The sequence below is a fragment of the Brachycentrus maculatus genome, unplaced genomic scaffold (genome assembly GCF_059751285.1).
Source record: "Brachycentrus maculatus isolate JH-2025_06_01 unplaced genomic scaffold, ASM5975128v1 h1tg000509l, whole genome shotgun sequence".
Lineage (NCBI taxonomy): Eukaryota > Metazoa > Arthropoda > Insecta > Trichoptera > Brachycentridae > Brachycentrus > Brachycentrus maculatus.
Genome location: NW_028281255.1, coordinates 225,746 through 247,795, shown reverse-complemented (window position 1 = coordinate 247,795; position 22,050 = coordinate 225,746). Strand labels below are relative to the sequence as shown.

The following is a 22,050-nucleotide window of genomic DNA, read 5'->3' as shown; positions in this document are numbered from 1 at the left end:
CTATGACGGTGGTCTGCCCCGCAAATGCCCAGACTTCTATATTCTTCTTCATCTTTAATGAGATGTCAAAAAATAATGTGACGTATAGTATTGTTTGCATGCTGTTGTAGTGATTGCCCTGACAATGAAACGGGTACGTTTCGAAATCGGTTGACAAAAAATCTCGTCGATTGGGTATATACTAATATTACTAACATTTTTCTAAAAAAATAAAAGTAAAGTTGACTCATATGCTCAAAAGTTCATTTATTTTACGGATTTAAATTTTGATATTTTTAAATATTTGAGAACCGCTATTCGTGCACTCTTACCTACTTTACTATGGACGTTCTGTCCATACAAATAGTTTTAGAGTGAAAAACTTTGTTTGACTCCGAACGACAGTCAAAGTCTACGGTTTCACAAGATCATTACAAACTTTCTAGTGCAGTAAGAGGAAGATGAAATTTTGTGTGCATTCAAGATTGATTTCTGCATTTAATTGTTCTTTATTTATACCCCTTGTACTCCAAAACGGAATTTAAAACTACTTTAAACTTACATTTTTGACATATCAAGATAGATAAGAAGAATTTGGTGTTATTAAAATCCTGTAAATGCATTCGTGATTTTTTGCTCAAAACACCATTTGCGTATCAAAATTAAGTTTCTATTTGAAAATAATATGTAGTTTAAAAAAAACGTTATTGAAGGGTAAGGCGTTAAAAAAAAAATGTTTTTTTTTAAATGTCAAATTCCAATATATATTAGTAGAGTATTCTTTAAAAAATGTGTACGAACAACATTGTAGATTCTCGCGCGGCCAGGTCCGTCTGAATTTGTACATTTAAAAATATACCTTTAAATCCGGAGGGGCTGGACTAGTCACCATTTTTTCATAGAATCAATGATCAAGATAACACGTCAATTTAACGCGGTGCCCTGTGCACTTTCTAGGTGCAGACAAGGGATGAAAATGACCAAAATAAATAGGATGACGTCACGTTAGTTTATTTTTAATGCCTCACTAGAATAGGGGTAATCTCTTTAATATGTTAACTTGACAGACAATGGACGGGTTGTGTAATTAGGGTCAGTGGGAGGAAAGAGGTTAAGACGGAAGAAGTAAGGCTTTATTAAGTGCAATTAGTTCCGGAAGGAGGGGAAGTAGATGGTAGAAAGAGATATAAGGAGAAAGAAGCGACAATGAAATCCTTTATGCAAGCAGACTAGACGCTGCACGCTGTACAGTAATTGCTTTGCATGTAATCTTACAGTGAAACTCAAGTATACATAATGTTAAATAAAAAATATTTTATTTTTTCAATTGTGTATTTCAACAAAGTTGTAAGTCCAATAAGAACGATTTAATGAGAAAGCAAAATTGTTTCTTCTGGTTAATATACGTATACATATTTTTTAATGTTGTGTCATTTTCCATGTGGTGACCATTATTTTCATTTCAATTTATTTATTCATTAATTGAAAACATAAATTAATACAAAAATAATGGTCACCATTCATTAAATTCACATTGTGGTACATATTTTTGTTCAACGTGAAATTAATGTCAAATTTGAATAAAAATTAGAGCGAGTGTTAATCTCAAATTTGAACATTGATTACACTACTCTCTAAAATTTCCTTGATCGGGTAGCTGAATTTTGATCGTAAAAGTGTTTAACTAATCATGTAGTATTTATTTTATATATAAAAAACCGCTTCCAATTTTAATGAACTACGTCCAAAAATTTCTAAATTAACTTTTTCCTTATTGAGAAGGAAATTTAAAAAATATATACATCTTTTGCGTTTTATTATATTCGCGCATAATTTTCAAATGTTGTTACTTGAATTTCACGCAAAATCTTATCTGTAGTAAGCTCTTTTGATAAGTGTTTCAAAATAGGGATTCTTTTTCTCAGAATTTATTATTAATTTAAGTTTTGCTTGATAAAAAACATTGTTTTTTACACATAATTTGTTGTGATACGTATTTTGATGTATTCAGCATCAATAGTATTGCGGTGTTTGATAATCATGATGAACGCATCGAAAAATTTGTCGCTATAGATTTTAAGAAAAAGCGGTTTGTATTTAAAAAAATTAATTGAAAATCCAAAGATTTTAATTACCACAAACTGACGTCCGAATAACTGGATAAAGTGATAAAAATTCCTGAAAATATGTTTTCGATATTCTTTTTCTTCCGAAACTTATCCATACTCAATGGTGCATATGGCACTGCATTTCATTGACGCAATATCATATAGATTATTGGTTACTTAAAGGAGAGATGATCAGCCCTGTGTTTTAGGTACCAGTCGAAGGTAATATTAAATAAATATTAACGTGAAAAATTTCTTGTATTTATTCTAAGCATCCCGGAAATCGAAACCGTACCTCTAGTACGGTAGTCAAATATTCTAATCACTATGCTTGGTGACAAACAAAATATGTCAAGGATGTTGCCTAATCAGTATTAATAAAGTTCCATTTTTTCTTTTATTAAAAGACAGCATATAATAGATGAACCGTAGAGGCTTGCACACTTCACCTCAAAGCTGAAAATAAAGATAAATTTATCACATAAGACACGAGACTTTCTGACAAATGAGGATATATTGTCTCTTCCTGACTGACTCTCTTAGTTACGTTTTTGGAGCATTTTAGTTAAAAGCATTCCTACATATCGCTCACTCATTTCAATAACGTATTAAATCAATAATCGTCAATTTTCAGTTGTGCATGTTTTCGGAATGCCCAGAAAATGTACTATACCCCAGCAAAAGCGGCATATTTTGAACTTAATATTTACCCGCAACAGGGCAGAAAGTGTTGTTTTTGCATTTTGAAGAAAAGGTATTGTTTAATTATTTTTTTTAATAAACTAAAAGGTATTGTTTAATTTTTTTTTTAATAAACTAAATATGTTTCAAATGGAGAAAAAACCTTCAGGTTATACCTAAAAACATCTGTTGCACAGTAAAAAGTTAAATAAGTGGCTTGATATTTATTTTTAATACATTGTGTATATTTTGAAACTTTAAGAACGTTCTCCTGAAAAATCTAGTTATTTGATTTATGACGTTCTTGAAAGGAGTGAGCGATATGATTTAATTAACTTGGTTTAAAGTGCAAATTAGTTTGAATTTAAATAAACAATACTAGTTTTTAATAGCAGCCCAATGTTCGTAAGAGATGAAAAGACGGTTGTTAATTTTAACAATCTAATTTAATATTACTTTGAGCAAAGTAAATTTATTTTTTATAAAAGTTGTACTTGCTAAATAATACCACTATTTCTCAAAATCTATTGCGACACGTGTTCCGATACATTCTGCAATATTTTTAATAACAGTATACAGTATTTGAAAATGATGCGGAATGCATCGAAACATGAGTCATAATATATTTTAAGAAATAAAATTAAATTAAATTTTACCAAGTTAAACTTAAATAAAAAATGAATACCATGTTGCCGTATTGCAGGCGCAAGATACACTTGATTCATATTATTCGAAATATTTTTTTCTGACAGTGTTGTGCGGTTTGCCGTACTGCCAGGCGCAACGAAAGAGGTGATGTTTTCAATTGAAGCATATACAATATTATAAGCATTAAAAAAAATTGTCTCTAATGTGTATAATGGTACATGTTAATAATAAGACCAAATGAAAGGTCGCAAGCACTATTAACGCCAAGTATTTCATATTACAATCTTAATAGATTTCTTCAACTTCGTTGATATGTGAATTAAATCTTTATGTGAAATCCAGTATTTATTGATTAATTTTTTCTTATAACCCTTATTCGCACTCAATGGTGCATAGGGTACTGCATTGTATTGATGCAATTTTATCTTAATCGTTCCTTCATGAAGGCAAGGAATCACTCTTGCTATTCAGGTATCAGTCCAGGGTAATTAATAATAAATGAATGTTAGAGTGTAAAGTCACTTATATTTATCTTCATCCCCCCCCTGGCAATTGAACCTGTAGAAAAATGTAACTCGTATCAAAAAAATCCAAAAATACATTGCTTCTTTGTGGGCAAAACCTAGATTTGTGAATAAATATTTGGACACATTCAAAATGTTGTAAATTTGATTGTCTTGTCAGTCACATCTCTTGTGAAGGTCAAAAAGAGAGTATTCAACTTAACTTTTACATGTATTCAGCTATGATAAAAAGAAGGTACTATGTGATCTCTATATTAACATTTTTAATTTACACCCTTTCGGTCATAAATTTACTTTTAAAATCTGAAAAATCTTCAGAGACGACAGTTTATACAGATGTTATTTTTCCAAACAATAAAATTAGACGATTTCGCATATTATCCGCATCCCTCGTTTATCTTTCCCATAAAATAAAACAAAAGGGGTCTACGTTGTAACGTAAACCTCCCCTTGCAGTACATTTTACGAGACTTAATAAATTAAAAGGAAAAAATAAATATAAAGAAGATGAAATAAATACGCTTCGCTTGTTTAGGGCTGACCTCGTATTATTTTCGCTTCACGAATTTCACCTGAAAGGGAGTCTTTCAGGTCTTTTAAAATGGAAAAAAATACAGTCGTCTGGCCAGTTATTTATACGGTTTTTCTCTTATTTTATGACAGTTTTATTTTTATTTTTTCAAACCGGATGACACTTCCAGCTGTCGGACGAAACGAAGGGGTAGTTGCCAGCAGCGAACCATGCATGTGACTCGATTGTCTACGTATCAATGTATATTTTTTTCAAGTTATTTACCTGCATGTACGAGTATATGTATTATTATAACCCTTAATCGCACCCAATGGTGCATAGGGCACTCCATCGAATTGACGCAGTGTTATGTTGATCAGTACATACATGAAGGCAAGGTGATCACTCTTGCGCTTCAGGAACCAGTCCAGGGTAATATTAAATAAATATTGCAGTGTAAAATCACCAATATTTATTTTCACCCCCCCCCCTGGGAATTGAACCCAGGACCTCCAGCACGGTAGCTAAACACGCTGACCATTACACCACGGAGGCGGACTCTTATATAAAAATTAAAAAGATATTTTCTAGCGTTTCTCAAGTGTGTCAATTTAATCCAGGATTCGAACTTCACATACAAATGAAAGAGTTTCTGCTTAATAAAAAGCTTGCCTCATCCCACTACATATATCCCTAGTGAAGTCTATTGAATTCAAGGGCTGTGTTTTGAGTTATTTAAAAATATCTAGATGTTCAAAGAATTTGAATAGTGTGGTTGTCTATCATACGTAGAATTGGTAATGTGAACCAGCCTTTGACGGTCGCAAGTCCCATAAATGCGTAGACTTCCATATTGTTCTTCATCTTTGTTAAGATGTCTAGATAATAATAACTTTGAAGTATGTAAGTTTAATCAGTGAGGTTGGTGCAAATTACTTGTAAATTAATAGATTAATGTTTTGAATATACAGGGTACGAATATTTTAAATGTGTCTTGCGAATATAAAACCCTGACCTAGCCATTTTCGCTATTTTTATTTTATTTTAATGCATATTCTTGCTCCATGTCTTTTCCCGTATAGCGGTAATATCTACCACCCTAAAATCTTTAACTCACCTCATTTATATCCAATGTATTATTTTTATAAAATATCTGTTGGGTTGGGGAAAAATTGCTCCTATAATTGGAGATAATCCAGATTTGTGAACAAGTATTTAGACACACTCAAAATTTTATACTTTTAACTTGGCCAACCCCGCGGCTCGCCACTGGTGTCACCCACACTCGAGGTTTGGGATATTCGCATTCCCATGAAATTCCGTAGCCCATGTCACCGGCCAACTGGCATATAATATTTTCCAAGACTGCCTTTAGACATCAACACGAAATGCGTCAAAACCTTTTTTGTATCTTTTTAATAAAATGTGATAATCGGACAATACAGTTTTTTGTACTCCCCATATTAAAATACAGTAAAACCTCGATATAATGGGCTGTTCGTTAAAGTCTTAAGTCTGTTATATAAAAATATTTTTTAAATAAATATAATATAGTGAAAAGCTAGATACAAAAAGAATTTCCACTCAGTAAAAAGCTTCTTTCATCGCACAATAGATGTCTCAAGTTAAATTTTTGTGAATATAAGCACTTTGTTTCGAATGTTTATATATGTATATTGTTCAAATTCGAAATAAATACATATATAGGTGTTCCAAGAATTTGGTTAGTGTGGTTGTCAATCATGGGTAGATTTGGTGAATTTATTGTAACTGCAGATGGTTGGTAGAATTCCATTTTAAATTTTTGGGTAATATATGCAAAACAAAAAAAAAGTTATTGGATTGAATTCTACTTTTATTTACATATATATGATAATATGTGACGCGTTTCATCTTACTAAGACAATATCACACACTCACTAGAGTGCGTCACATATTATCGTATGCAAAAATGTAAATAAAAGTAGAATTCAATCCAATAACCTTGTTTAATCTTGGATAAATTACCCAACAATTTAGAAGTGGTTAATGTTACACGTTTGTAAAGTGAACACTTGAGTGGACTATGATAGGTCATTTGCCCTGTAAATACTCAGACTTCCATATTCTTCTTCATCTATGTTGAGATGTTAAATAAATGTTACTCATGGAACTCAGAAATCCATATTCTATTCAAATGTATTGAAATGCTGTGTGCATATCACAATCATTTAGTTTTTAAAGCCTTAAAATAAAGTTCAAAGCACCACGTCGCCATTTTTATACAGGGTGGTGTACCTCCGGGTTGCAAAGCGCATTGGCGCTGTCTTTCCACCAATTTATAACCAGGCACATTAATCTTGTACAGTGACAGCCAAAGGAAGAGTTACTTTGCAATTTCCCAATACGAACTAAATGTAGCTAAACCCACAACTTGACAGGGGGTTATATGGGCGGAAATCCAATTATACAAAAACCACAACATGCTATCAAGAATGTACCCTGTAAACACGAAATGTAAGTATTCTTGTATACATAGCGAGCTTATTGTCTGGAAAATATTATCTTTCAGTTGCAATTATGGGTGTTGAAGAATGAATACAAAATGGTCGGTCTAAATTCCAAACAAATTTAAAATTCTTTTAACATTTTGAGTGTGTCTAAATTTTTGCTCATAACTCTAGGTTTCTCCAATAAGTAGTAATTTTATGTTGACATAACAGAATGAGCAGATGAAGATGGATATAAGAATCAAAGAGTGTATTTACTTTTTTCTTTTTCCTCATATGTACCTATTTAAAAATAACTATTTTATGGAGGAACCCAGATAAAGTACACATGTTTTTTTTTATATCTATGGTTTCATTGAAGCAATAAATGTTTGTTTGGTATAGCTACAAAGTGAAAATTACTCCTAAGAAACCTGGAAAAACCAAGATTTGTGATCAAGGATTTAAACACACCCAAAAAAAGTTGTGAAATTCATTACTGATTAAAATACATCATACAATTTAAAATAGGTACATTGAAAAAATTTACTTATGTTCAAAAACCAAATTTGAATCTTTATTTATAGGGTTTTTGCTAAGCAGGATAGTAAATTCGTCCCTCGATTTATGCATAGGACCCAAATCATAAACATATATATATATATTTATATATATATATATATATATATATATATATATATATATATATATATATATATATATATATATATATATATATATATATATATATATATATATATATATATATATATATATTCCTACGTCCAAAATGACATTTTCAGTAAGCTTCTAATGATTGCTTTATAAACGTCCGACTAATTCTATTCGCTCATTTTAGCCATACTGCTAGCATGGAATGCTCCCAAGCTAGCATTGGGCACGAACAATCAATTATAATTTATACTATTTTTAGATATTTTCTTCTCTATTTTTCATATTCGCTTCACATCCTTAACAAATATAAACTCTCTACTATCTAAATTACATTATTATTTACCCTTGGAACTCTATATAATTTCATCCTTTTATTGGTTCCTCTACTTCATCCCCATATCCTCAATCCTTACTTAATACAAACATATCTGAATCCAGTTGCCTACCTCATTTTTTTTTAAATTATATATATATATATATATATATATATATATATATATATATATATATATATATATATATATATATATATATATATATATATATATATATATATTCCTACGTCCAAAATGACATTTTCAGTAAGCTTCTAATGATTGCTTTATAAACGTCCGACTAATTCTATTCGCTCATTTTAGCCATACTGCTAGCATGGAATGCTCCCAAGCTAGCATTGGGCACGAACAATCAATTATAATTTATACTATTTTTAGATATTTTCTTCTCTATTTTTCATATTCGCTTCACATCCTTAACAAATATAAACTCTCTACTATCTAAATTACATTATTATTTACCCTTGGAACTCTATATAATTTCATCCTTTTATTGGTTCCTCTACTTCATCCCCATATCCTCAATCCTTACTTTATACAAACATATCTGAATCCAGTTGCCTACCTCATTTTTTTTTAAATGATTCAATAATATTCGATGTTCTAGTTTATTTATTATTCGTTCAAAAGGTAAGTGTTATTTTTTAGTTTGTGTTTGTTATTTATGTTTTTTTTTCAATTACGAGCAAGCACTATTTACCCACTTATTTAAAAGAATTGCATGAAGTATGAACCTTAACCAGTATCACTTGTCTATTTTTGGTTGATCGGAAGATATTGTATATAGATATATATATATATATATATATATATATATATATATATATATATATATATATATATATATATATATATATATATATATATATATATATATATATATATATATATATATATATATATATATATATATATATATATATATATATATATATATATATATATATATATATATATATATATATATATATATATATATATATATATATATATATATATATATATAAATATATATATATATGTATATAGGTATATTTGTCCGCCTCCGTAGTGTAATGGTCAGCACGCTCGGCTACCGTTCTGGAGGTCCCGGGTTCGATTCCCAAGGGGGGTAAAATAAATATAAGTAATTTTTTCGCTGCAATATTTATTCAATATTACCATGGATTGGTACCTGAAGCGGAGGGCTGATCACCTTTCCTTCATGTGTAAACGATCAAGATAACACTGCGTTAATATGACACAGTGCCCTTTGCACCATTGGGGTGCGGATAAGGGTTTTATTATTATTTATTATTATTATATTTGTACCCGAAAATACAAACTAATTACAGCAGTGGCCTCTTCAGACTTGGAAAAGTTCGGATTAACTTACCTTACACTCTAGTAGTACCTAACGTTATGCTATACTTTTCAATATTTTTTAAAGACAACTGAAAATTAGGTTATTTTTAATAACTACATGCAATAATAAATGTGTTCTTCATACTATGGGTGTTTTTTAAATGTTTTGGTTTGAAAATGATGCGAAATGCATCAAAATACGTGTCACAGTAGATTTTAAGAAATAGTGGCATTTACTAAGTAAAATTTTAATAAAAAGTATAAACATTGCATTGAGTTTGAAATTAAACCATGATATTTGTAAAATCATGGTCATTTTCAGATTGCAGCTACTTTAAACAATTTTGCATCCACACGACTCAAAGGAAACCTCAATTTTCCGACCAACATTATGCTGTTAGTACCGCATAACGTCTTACTACTAAATTCTATAAGTACACTATTATACATAGTTAAGTTCAAAAATTCTCAAAATTTTCTATCATGGGTAGTTTTGGTTCGTTGTGATAAGTTCAAATTAACAATGTGACATGAGTGATAAATAAAAGAGTCAGGAAGATATTTTTTTTTAAAGAGAAATATTTGTGTTTTTATTATTTACACAAATATTTCAATTTTACACTATTTCTGTGAGCCTAAGTGGCTCATTAGTAGAAATAAGTATCAAATTGTGGTAAAACGGGTTCGAACCGAGATACTCTGACTAAAGAGTCCGCGACACTAACCACGGGACCACAGCTTAACATATAATACTCAAGTGGCAAAAAACAAGTGTCTTACTAACGATTTAATCACGTCTTACCACAAAGTGAATCCCGAAACAAAATAAGATAAATATAAGTTTGTCTGATGCTTAAGAATGCCTGGAATTTTATATGATAGAATTATTTTAAATTTAAGTTTTACTTAATAAATTGTCTGCCTCCGTAGTTAGTTTTTTCTTATTTATTTATTCGCCTCCATAGTGCAATGGTCAGCACGCTCAGCTACCGTACTTGAGATTTTGGGTTCGATTCCCAGTCCGCGTCACTAACCATGGGACCACAACCCGACATATTAAATTTTAAGTAAATAAAATAAAGATAAGATATACAAAATATTTTCATGAAATAATTTTTAATATGTAAAAATACAAAACAAGCAACAATATAATTAAATAACCAACAATTCATAACAAAACAATCAATAACAATATGTCTTGACTATCATTTCATAGAAAAAACTCAAAACAAATCACAGATTAAATGTTTCCACGAAGATGTTTCTTCTCGATGGAGTTACATTCATTATTTGTTAAATGAATAGGAAAAAGTTTAGAAAAGACAGGCAGAAGAAGAAAATGGATACTAAGATACTTTTTGAACATCTAAGAGATTCAAAATCACAAAACAACCATATCGTATTTGTGTTTTATGACTTTTCTAAGCAATGGCAATGTCACCTTTCGATTACTCTGCAAACTGCCTTAATGTCTAAAAAGTCTCTAGAAACAAGAAATAAGAGTAACGTTAAAAAGTAAAACAATAAATTAAAGTATCACAGAAAATAAAGAAAAGAACCTAAGACATTCAATCGAACGAAGTAATAGAATGAAAAAAAGTGGTCGGAATATTTACAAAGCGGAAAATCCAATACTCTCGCAGGGCTAAGACAACACTTTCATCTCGCACTTTCTTTAAATGCATCTCAGATCAATAAAAATGAATTGGTGATTGTAAATTGCCGTTATATGAATACATAATGTAATTGGAAGAATGTACCGGAGTATATCAGATCACCAAGTGAATGTCCGTCGCGTTCAAAGCGAGAGAAAGGATTTTTTTAATTACATAAGTTCCACCAAGAAAGTGAATGTCAAAGATCGGAACTGGACGGTCGGCTGGATGCAACACCTTTCGCTTAGTGAGATCCGTGTCCTTTAGATGTGTGGATGATGGTCTTGATGACGGGAACCTTGATCGGGTATGGGTGAGGTACGTGAACGGTTATGTGCTTCTCAACTGGGTACGGAACGTGTTTGGTGATCGGGTACGGAACCTTCTTGATAACCGGGTATGGAACTACTTTCTGTACTGGAACCGATATTTCCTTGATGATGGGAACGGCATAAGGCTTGCTGACTGGCACCTGGATAGGGTAAGGCTGAGGAACCGGTACCAGGATCGGATGAGGGATCTTGATGTGCACTGGCTTGTAGATTGGTACTTGAACCTGTTTGTAAACTGGGATTGCGACGGGATTTGATACCTCGACGTGTTGGCTGATCGGTACAGCTTCCTGGTGGCTCACTCCTCCTTGAATCGGTGCGAAAGATCCTTGATCGTGGCCTGAGCCTCCCTGGTCGTATCCAGAACCGCCATATCCTCCACCGTGTCCTCCTCCGATGCTTCCTTGGTCGTATCCGGAGCCACCGTGACCCAAAGACACTTGGCTGTATCCGACGCTACCTTGATCGTAACCTCCTGACCCTCCGTGTCCGATATCAGATCCCTGGCTGTAACCGATGCTACCTTGATCATACCCGGAACCACTGTGTCCAAAACCAGAGCCGCCTTGACTATATCCTCCTCCGTATCCTCCTCCAATGCTTCCTTGATCGTATCCAGAACTTCCGTGTCCAATACTGCCGCCGCCTAGACTGTAACCGCTGCTTCCTTGATCGTATCCAGAACTTCCGTGTCCGATACCACCGCCGCCTAGACTGTAACCGCTGCTTCCTTGATCGTATCCAGAACTTCCGTGTCCGATACCACCGCCACCTAGACTGTAACCGCTGCTTCCTTGATCGTATCCAGACCCTCCGTGGCTGTATCCTTGAGACAATTCTAGTCCTCCACCGTGTCCTCCAAGACCTCCGCTTAATCCGCCTCCAAAACTACCCCCAAAACCGCCTCCATGACCTCCGTCTCCACCTCCGAACTCTTGGTGCGCGTATCCGGTGCTTCCTGCGTATCCTTGATCTTGGGCTCCGGAAGAAGCGAACGATGAATAATCTGGTTGAGAGTAGCCTCCGTGGCTGGATGAAGCTGATGCTGCTGGCCCAGAACCATAACCTTGGCTGGAGTCGTCGCCTTTAGCGTATGCTTGGTGAGAAGCAGCGTATGCGGCGTTGTACGAGTCTTCCTGGGTAGCTTCTCCTTTGACCAGCACCAGGCCGAAAAGCAAAAGTCCTAAAGTCTGGAACAATAAAAAAAAATTAATCTCTATTTTTTATAGTACATTAAATCGGCATACAAATTTGTTTAAAATTTTACATAAATTTCTTAACTTAGTTCATAAAACAAAAATAACAAAAAAATACTTAGCAAGAGAAGGTCTGTCGGAAAGCCTAGATGCTTCTGTATCAGATCTGGGAATGCGATGGGACAGCTTTTAATATCAAGTACAATATTTAAGATACCAAATGTTCGTTTGTATATATGTTATATTACATTTTTAAATACATATTTCCTTTCATTAACACATCACACAAAAAGTATACTCTACAAAAAAGCATAGCGTTCTTCTTTGTTTTATGTGGAAATAATATCTATGTAGCAAGTTCATGGACCAGTTGATATTTGGTAGCAAAATTGAAACGCTATTATTTAAGTTCCTATTGTAAGAAAGTAGTATTTATACGACTATCTCAATGGAAAAAAATGTCATTAGGAAGGCTACGGAATGCGGAACTAAATGTACTAATAACAATACATTACGGGATGTAAGATTATGAATCGGATGTCATTATTTTTAAGCGTAGAAACTACTAACCCAGTAATATGAGTTATATTTAAGTAGTTTTGCGATCTATGAGTCGAATAAATACTATATATTTTCCTTTGATTAAAGAAAACATTCGTTTCATACCACTTGAGTTTTATTAAAGACTGTTAGTTTCGGAAGCTAAACTTCCATAATTCAGGTCTGAATAATAACAGTCAGTTATTATTCAGACCTAATTGATGGAAGTTTAGCTTCCGAAACTAGCAGTCTTTAATAAAACTCAAGTGGTATAAAAAAGTGTTTTCTTTAATCATTGTAACATATCTTACCACAAAGTTAATGCCAAAACAATAAATAAAATATCTTTTCCTATAATCTCGAAAAAGTTTATGGCATATCATGGCTTTTCCAGTTTTACAGTAAGTAAAGAAAATGATTTCATACATTTATTCCGCACTTACGTTTTTCATTTAATTTCTACTTGGTAAATAGTGTAGTAGTTAGCGTGCTAGGCTATCATGCTGGAGGCCCCGAGTTCGATTTCCAAAAGGGTCAAAATAAATATTATTGATTTTTCAGTCTAATATTTATATTTAATTTGACCCTGGACTGGTACCTGAAGCGAAAGGCTGATCACCTTTTCTTCACAATTTAACGGTCGAGTTAACACTGCTTCTTTACGATGCAGTGCCCTATGCACCATTGGGTGAAAATAAGGGTAAGAAGAAGAAGAATTTAGCATCATTATCAAATACCGTAGGGTATTTGAATAGATATTATTGAATGTATCGAAACACGTGTCAATAGTTTTAACGGAAAAGTTGTATTCAAAAAGTAAACAACTCAAAAGTTAATAACAACAAGAGAATGTAATCAACTAATGTAAATTAAAATCATTCGCAAAAATGTAAGCACTCTTAATTAACAACAAGGTTTTCATAACATATGTTTTATGTGAAATTATTTAATTGGCTTTTATTATTGCCAATTTAACTTTTTTTTAATGTATAAGCCGTATAATTCCCAAATAAATAAAATAAATTTTAATGTTTCACATTTTGTTTTTTTTTATGTATGTTTTATAAAATTATATAAAACATACATAAAAAAACTCAATTTGAAACATTCAACATAAAAAAAACTTTCCATAGACACACTACATGATGCATGATAATAATATAATAATAAAATAAATAATTATAAAAATAAACGAGGCGTAATTAAAAAAAAAAACTTGTAACACCCTCCAAAAATATATAATTTACTTATAAAATTGTGCCGTCTATAAAATGATATTTTTTTTCCAAAAAAACCGATGGCAAAGTAATGTAATAATTATTATTTATTATAAATTGATGTGTGAAATAACATTTTTCTGTCTTATTAATATTTTTAATATATTTTTTTATTGTGTTAAAACACGTTTTTGTCTGCTATAAGCACAATCCCTAAGATTCAAAATATTTTTAGTCGTACTATGCAAAATCGGAAATGCTTTGAAAACATATGTTTTGTTTAAAATGTATAATTTACAATGCCTCCGAAAAAGTGTAATTAACGTGATTTTTTATTATTTTATTTATTCGGGAATTGTACAGCTTACATATAAAAAAAAATGATATAATTAACAATAGTTACATTAACAATAATAAACATTACATTACATTAACAAAAAATAGTTACGTTGAAAAAAAGCCAATCAAACAATTCCACATTTATGTTATAAAACTATTAAAAAACATTCAGATATTTAAAAAAAATATAAAATAATGGATTTAGCAGGAAGGAGAATTGATATTAATTATACAGTTTAAAAAAAATATGTTTCAAAAAATTATTGGTAAAGTAATGAAATAATAAATATTCACATGAAATTGACATATCTATTTTTTTTATTGTTTTCAAACACGTTTTTTCACCGACCGTAACTTCAATTTCCAGGATTCTACATTTTTCAGTCGTTATATGTAAACTCACAGATCCTTTACAATAACATGTATTTGTATGATACAATAATTAAAGAAAACACTTCGTTTTTTACCACTTGAGTTTTATTATAGACTACATGTTTCAGAAGTTAAACTTCCATCATTCAGGTCTGTATAATACAGACCTGAATGATGGAAGTTTAACTTCTGAAACATGTAGTCTATAATAAAACTCAAGTGGTAAAAAACGAAGTGTTTTCTTTAATTATTGTAACATGTCTTACCACAAAGTTAATGCCGAAACAATAAATAAAATATTTGTATGATATTTTATAAATGGAGTAAGTATGATATTTTTGTACGTACGATTGTTTTCATGGTGTCAATGCTTGGATAACGAACTTATTATGATTTTGTCTCTCTAAATGAATTTTTACTTCAAAAATACCAGAGAACTGAACCCGCTGAGCGACTCGAGAGATTGCTTGGTAATTCAGTGGTCACCCGTTCTTTTATACCGCGATACATTTCTCGTGAGAGGTAACAGATGTAGTGGAGAAAGGATGCAACAAGTGTTAATATACGGTAACGCATATGTAATATTTAATATCATCACAAATTCTACTCGAATAATACCGCTTTTGGTCCAAACCTCAGCCCTTACAGTTTGAGCTGTCAATAAAATCTGATCCTATCACTAGTATGACGAATACACATTTTTTATTGCTTCTATTCACGCTTGAATTGATCTGTCAATTTTCTAAACTAGTAAATCATTTTTTCTCCGCTAAAACAGATGTACCACTGTTTTTTTTATTATTTGGATATTGTACAGAACAGATACATAAATACATTTATATTATTTTTTGACATCTCATCAAAGATGAAGAAGATTATGGAAGTCTGGGCATTTACAGGGCTGACGACCGTCATAGGCTGGTTTAAGTGGTCACTTTACACAAGTGTAACAATCACCGATTCTACCCATTATTGACAACCACACTACTCAACTTCTTGATAGTTATAAAATATATGAACCAATTTAGAAATCTGGTTCTTAAGAATTTATTAAAATTGTTGTAAATAAATACATTTACATTGAAGAATAACACAAAACAGGTATTTGTACTATTCCTGTTACAAAATTACACATTTGTAATTTAATATAAACACCTGCAAGAGGGACGAGTGGGAGGAAAGGGGGAAAAGGGAAAGATCAAAGCTCATGTCAAGATTAACTATGTGAAAATAGGGACACACTACGATATCAATATGACTTATTGACATTTCATGGTGTTCAATCACATCGAAGCGCCCTTGAGGTAGTATTTTAGAAAAAAATTACAGATATAACTAATTAGCCAACTAACCATCACGTTGCTTCCCCGCAGGGGTAGGCAGAGAGAATACAACGCGCTACCAATCTGTCTTTGTAAACAATCTTCGCCTCCTTAATATTCATGCATCTCCTCAGACATATCTGTCAATTATTTTGACTCCTGATCTGACGACTACTAACAATTATTTGAAATATTTGGTAGTATATGAATAATCCACAAATGACGTTTATTTTAATCGGTAAAATTACTTATAAGTTGCACAAAAAAATAGTTTTCAGGCATTTTCCAGCATATAAAATAATCCAGTTAGGATCTTACATACATCCAAATAAAAATAACACTGCTAAGTAAAAGCTTTCTTTATCCAATTAAAGATGACTCCAGTAAATACGCAACTACAGTGTCATGAGATTCATGATATATGTAAGAGTTCCAAAAAATTGAGTAGTGTGGTTTTGAATCGTGGGTAGAATGGTGAATGTTGCACGTGTGTAAAGTGATCACTTAACCAGATTATGACAGGTCATAAACCATGTAAATACCAAGCCATCCATATTCTTCTTCAACTTTGTTGAGATGTCAAAAATAATTGTTCATTTGGTTGAGTATAAAAATTTTAATTTTTATAAAACATTATATTTTTAACCTCAATTAGTGTTTTCAACTATAATTAAAAGAAAGATATACGCCATTGTTTCGTTTTAAACTACTCTATGGTTAGAACTCGTGTTAATTTTTTTATTCAATAATTTAATAAATTGATTACTTCTTCCCAGAAACATTAAGATAACTCGTTATTTAATATTGATCATTGTAATTTGAAATTGTGGTTATCGATTACGGTAAAATTTTATTAATCAAAACAGTCTTAATTTAAAATAAATTAAACCACCCGAGCCGCAACAGAGTAGATACCTCCCCAATATATTATATATCCAGTGGATAAAATCAACATGGTTCAGTAACGAAACATTTAAACTGTCAGTAGCTTGATAATGCCCTAACAAGGCGAAACAAATGTCACGATTTTTTTTTAAAATATACATCATTTTGAGTGCATCCAAATACTTGTTCACTGGATTATCTCCAATAAGGATTTTTTTTTAGAGATATATGTGATTTTATTTTTTACAAAAATACTTAAATTTCATACTGTTTCTGTGAGCCTAAGCGGCTCATTATTAGAAATAGGCATCAAATTGTGGTAGAGTGACTTCGACCCGAGAAACTCTGACTCAAGAGTCCGCGACACTAACCACGGGACCACAACCCGATACTCTCTTTTTATAATAATAACTCCTAATTGATAATCAAGATTTGTGAACAAGTATTTGGACAACCTCAAAATGTTGTCAATAAATTAACGGGTCAAAAATCTCTGAAATTAAAAAAAATGATATTTTCTAGCGTTTCTCATATATGTGGTTAAAAATCAGGATTCGGACCTCACATACTAATTAAAGAGTTTCCGCTCCTTTCATTGCACCATAGATGTCTGTAGTGAAATTCTAGTGAGTTCAAACACAACGTTTCGAATTTAAACAATGTATTTAGAGAATTCTAAGAATTTAAGTAGTGTGGTTGTCTATCATGGGTGTATGAATGTTACAAGTGTGTAAAGTGATCACTTAAACCAGCCCGGTCGTAAGCCCCGTAAATGCCCAGACTTCCATATTCTTCTTCATATATGTTTAGTTGTCAAAAAATAATATTAAAAATATACAACTTAGTAGAACCTAAAAATCAGTGTTTGATTTTAATATTCAGAATATAAATTATGGAGTTCTTAAAATTAAATGCCAACCAATAAATAAAGCTATATTATCTAACTCAAGGTACTTACTATCATATCTTGGGTAAACTGGCAAAAAACGTTAACTCGAAAATATGCAATTTTGACCCAATGATGAACATTATAAAGTTTTCAACGTTCTTTAAACAGGCAAAATACACTAGGTAGTTCGAAATGTCATATATATATATATATATATATATATATATATATATATATATATATATATATATATATATATATATATATAAATATATGTGGTTTTAAAAGTAAATGCAACTCTAAGATAAAATTCTAATATTTTATTCGGGCTTAAAGCTTTACATAATAGTGATTATTCAAACAAGGATTTTATAGTTTACGCTTTTTGCCAGTATTATCAAATAGAAAAATAGTCAATTCTCTAGCCTAAGGCAATATGACATGTTCTAAGGCTAAGGCATTTTTACACTATACGCATTCACAATCAATAACAAATTAGTATGAAAGGAGACCATTTCTTAATAGCGTTGTATAACTTTTTCAAATAGAATTCATAGAATTAGTGTCCATCAAAACGTAATACTACCCACACAGGAACTAGAATATTAATAGACAATTTGTAGTATGTATTTAACTAAACAAATTTTAAAAAATACAAAACCTCAAAAACTGTGTACGTTCACTTTCATCGTCTTTATGAATCAGCTCTTATGATCATTAATTTAAAACCGATATTGAAACATATGTTACTATTACGAGTACTTGTTATTCAAACCGTTATATATATTAAAGTAGTCAGTGGCGTGCACAGAGAATTAATTGTGGTAGGCAGTAGAAGTAGATAGTAAGGTAAGGTAGGTACTACTTAGTAAGGTAGGGTAAGTACTGGTTTGCGTTTTTATATGTCAAGCGGGTAAGTTAGGATAGGCACTGCTTTTCTGCCCGCCCTTTTTTTATGGAATGTACGCCCCTGATAGTAGCGTAATTTAAGTTTTAAAATATGTACTATATGTACATTTCTAGGTGGGACTGCATTTAATATAATAAAATGACAATCAATAGTTTTTTACACGTATATTTTATTTGAACAATGACCAAGGTTCGTCGTTACCTTTTTTATATCGGACACTGGATTATTCACCCTTAGAATTAGATGCCAATTTTAAAGGTGTCTCGATTCAATATGGAAGAACAATTCATATTTCATTTCAAGTTGTGACACTTTTGAAAAAAAATAATAATAATAATATGTATTTATATACAATATATATATATATATATATATATATATATATATATATATATATATATATATATAGTATATATATATATATATATATATATATATATATATATATATATATATATATATATATATATGTATATATATATATATATATATATATATATATATATATATATATATATATATATATATATATAACTTCTGAGTGTATAAAACCAAGATTTGTGAACAAAGGTTAAAACACCATTGCCAAGATCTAGACTTACGTATTTATTGATATAAAAAAATGTAAACACTACGTTTATGACAGAGAATTCACTACAATTTGTCATAAACTCAGTCAGTGGAACAATCTAACGAAAAACAAATCTTGTTCCTGTTTTAACGCTTTTTGATCTCACCACTGAACTAGAATAATTCGATCAAAGATTAGCTTGTGGCTTTTTTACCTTTTAAGTGCGGCTCGGGTACAAATATCCGCGGGAAGGCTCTTCGACTTTACGTATTCATGCAAACAATACTTTTTAAGCATGAACCTTATTAAAAGTGAACTAAGAAATCGTCCTATTGACGAGAACTTGGAAACGTGCTAAAATTAACAAAATACAAACCTTACTTGACTATACTTTCAAAGGAGATGCAAGGAAATTATTCGTAATAAGTAGTGTTCTCATAGATGACTCGCTTTCAAAGGATTTTGCATCAATGAATAAAATCCTTATTATGTGTGAAATCAAGTTATTTTGAGTGTACCTGTAATTTAATGAAGATATAAGATTATTATTAAGGTGTTCTAGAATTGCAAACAGATTTGGCTTTCAAGAAAAAATAATTATTGTTAAGTAAAAATCACCAATAATCATTGTAATAAAACACAAAAAATATATAAATTAAAATAAATTATACAACCAACAAACGTAAACAATAAATAATAAGTGTAAGTCCCTCTCCAAGCACAAGAGCTTAGTCTATTTATTGGAGAAAACTGCATTCTTAATTTTATGATTGTAAAATTAGAAACGTCTGGAAAATGAATTAAAAATTATTTTTAAAAAGTTTTGTTACCATATCAAATAAATAAATTAAAAATTAAAAAAATAATTTTAAAAATGTGCATATTTGGCTCTTTGGCTAGTAAGTTTGCCGACCACTGGTTTAGTCGAAGTGTAAAGGGACCTTAAAGAACCATTGGGAACTGATGGATAAACTTTATGATTATATTTTGTTGGTTCTAAAGCCGCGACTATTAAAATCATTTAACCTTCATTTTTTGACATATCGCTCACTCCTTTCAAGAACGTCATAAATCAAAAAACTTGATTTTTCAGGAGAGCGTTTTTAAAGTTTAAAATTTAATACAATGCATTAAAAATAAATATCAAGCCACTTATTGAACTTTTTACTGTGCAACAGATATTTTTAGGTAAAACCTGAAAGTTTTTTCTCCATTTGAAAAATATTTAGTATGTTAAAAAAATCATTAAACAATACCTTTTCTTCAAAATGCAAAAACAACACTTTCTGCCCTATAGCGGGTTAATATTAAGTTAAAAATATGTTACTCTTGCTGGGATATAGTACATTTTCTGGGCATTCCGAAAACATGCACAGCTGAAAATTGACGATTTTTGATTTATGACGTTCTTGAAAAGAGTGAGCGATATTGAAAAAAATATAATTATTGAAAAACTGTACAAAACACCCGTCAGACAGTAACATACATGTCAATTGTACCGTATTTAACTGCAACATCGCAAACATTTTAATATTATGATGGTCAATGTTTTGGATCATAGTGATCCAATTGCTTAAAATAGCATTTCATAATTGAAAAAGAAGTTTTTTTTCTAAATAAAAATATGGTTGTGTAAAGAAAAAAAAGATAAAAATATATTTTCAAATATATTCCAATATGTATTCTAAAAAAATAAATGTGCTTGGAGACATGTCTCGCTGCTCTCGCAACCGGTCGCGTAGTGAATTTTATATTTGCAAGCACCCCCTTAGTGGGTTGTTTACTCACAACGCTTCTAGGATTTTATTTAGCGTAAGTTTTAACAAAATTGTTCGGTGAATATTATCAAATATGAATCTTTGCACTTTTTGCCGCCCTGAATGCTTTCTTCGCGTTGGTAATACGTAGTTAACTAATAACGGCCGGTTAACTTATTACGATAGGTTATATAACGCGTGTTTACTAGGCAAAGTGAAGGTTAATGCAAAAAAAAAATAGTTTAGCATAAACTGGTGTTTTCAAGTTACATTAATTCTCACTACCAGTTTCGACTGTAATACTGAAATCCTAACAACACGCGAATAGTTCGTTCAACCGTAATTATACAAATCTGTGTGTCTAAATGCACATTCACAGGTCAGTTGGTCTAGTGGCTAGACTCAGACTACACTCTTGTCTATTCATGGTACAGTAAAACCTTGATATAATGGACAAATTGGTGAGAGAGTGTGTCCGTTATAGACGAATGTCCGTTATATAAAAAAGGTTGAAAATAAATTTTTAAAAAACTACTTTTTTGAAAATATGAACAGCGTTTATAGATATAAATAAACAATACAAAAATCTAACCAAATTATAATTACTGTGTGAAGGTCGTTAAATAGATGTCCGTTATATCGAGGTTTCACTGTAGACCATTTTTGTCGGGTTGTGGTTGACGTCGCAGACTGTTAATCAGAGTTTCTGGGTTCGAATCCACTCTACCACAATTTGATACCTATTTTAAAAAAATAAACCACCCAGGCTCATAATAGTACGAAATTGAAATG

At 31.1% G+C, this 22,050-nt stretch overlaps 1 protein-coding gene and 1 long non-coding RNA gene across 2 annotated transcripts in view; one reads left to right on the top strand and one right to left on the bottom strand.

The window, feature by feature from the left end:
• LOC148301877 (uncharacterized) overlaps positions 1-22,050 on the top strand; it is a 164,223-nt gene that overhangs the window by 84,554 nt on the left and 57,619 nt on the right. The gene's annotated exons all lie outside the window — the stretch shown is intronic.
• Positions 10,373-15,377, bottom strand: LOC148301879 (uncharacterized). Its single transcript, XM_088272568.1, has 2 exons — positions 15,273-15,377; positions 10,373-12,450 (listed from the first exon to the last, which is right to left on the bottom strand). Exons 1-2 carry the CDS (start codon positions 15,282-15,284, stop codon positions 11,173-11,175), a joined length of 1,290 nt encoding a protein of 429 aa, XP_088128694.1. The 5' UTR covers positions 15,285-15,377; the 3' UTR covers positions 10,373-11,172.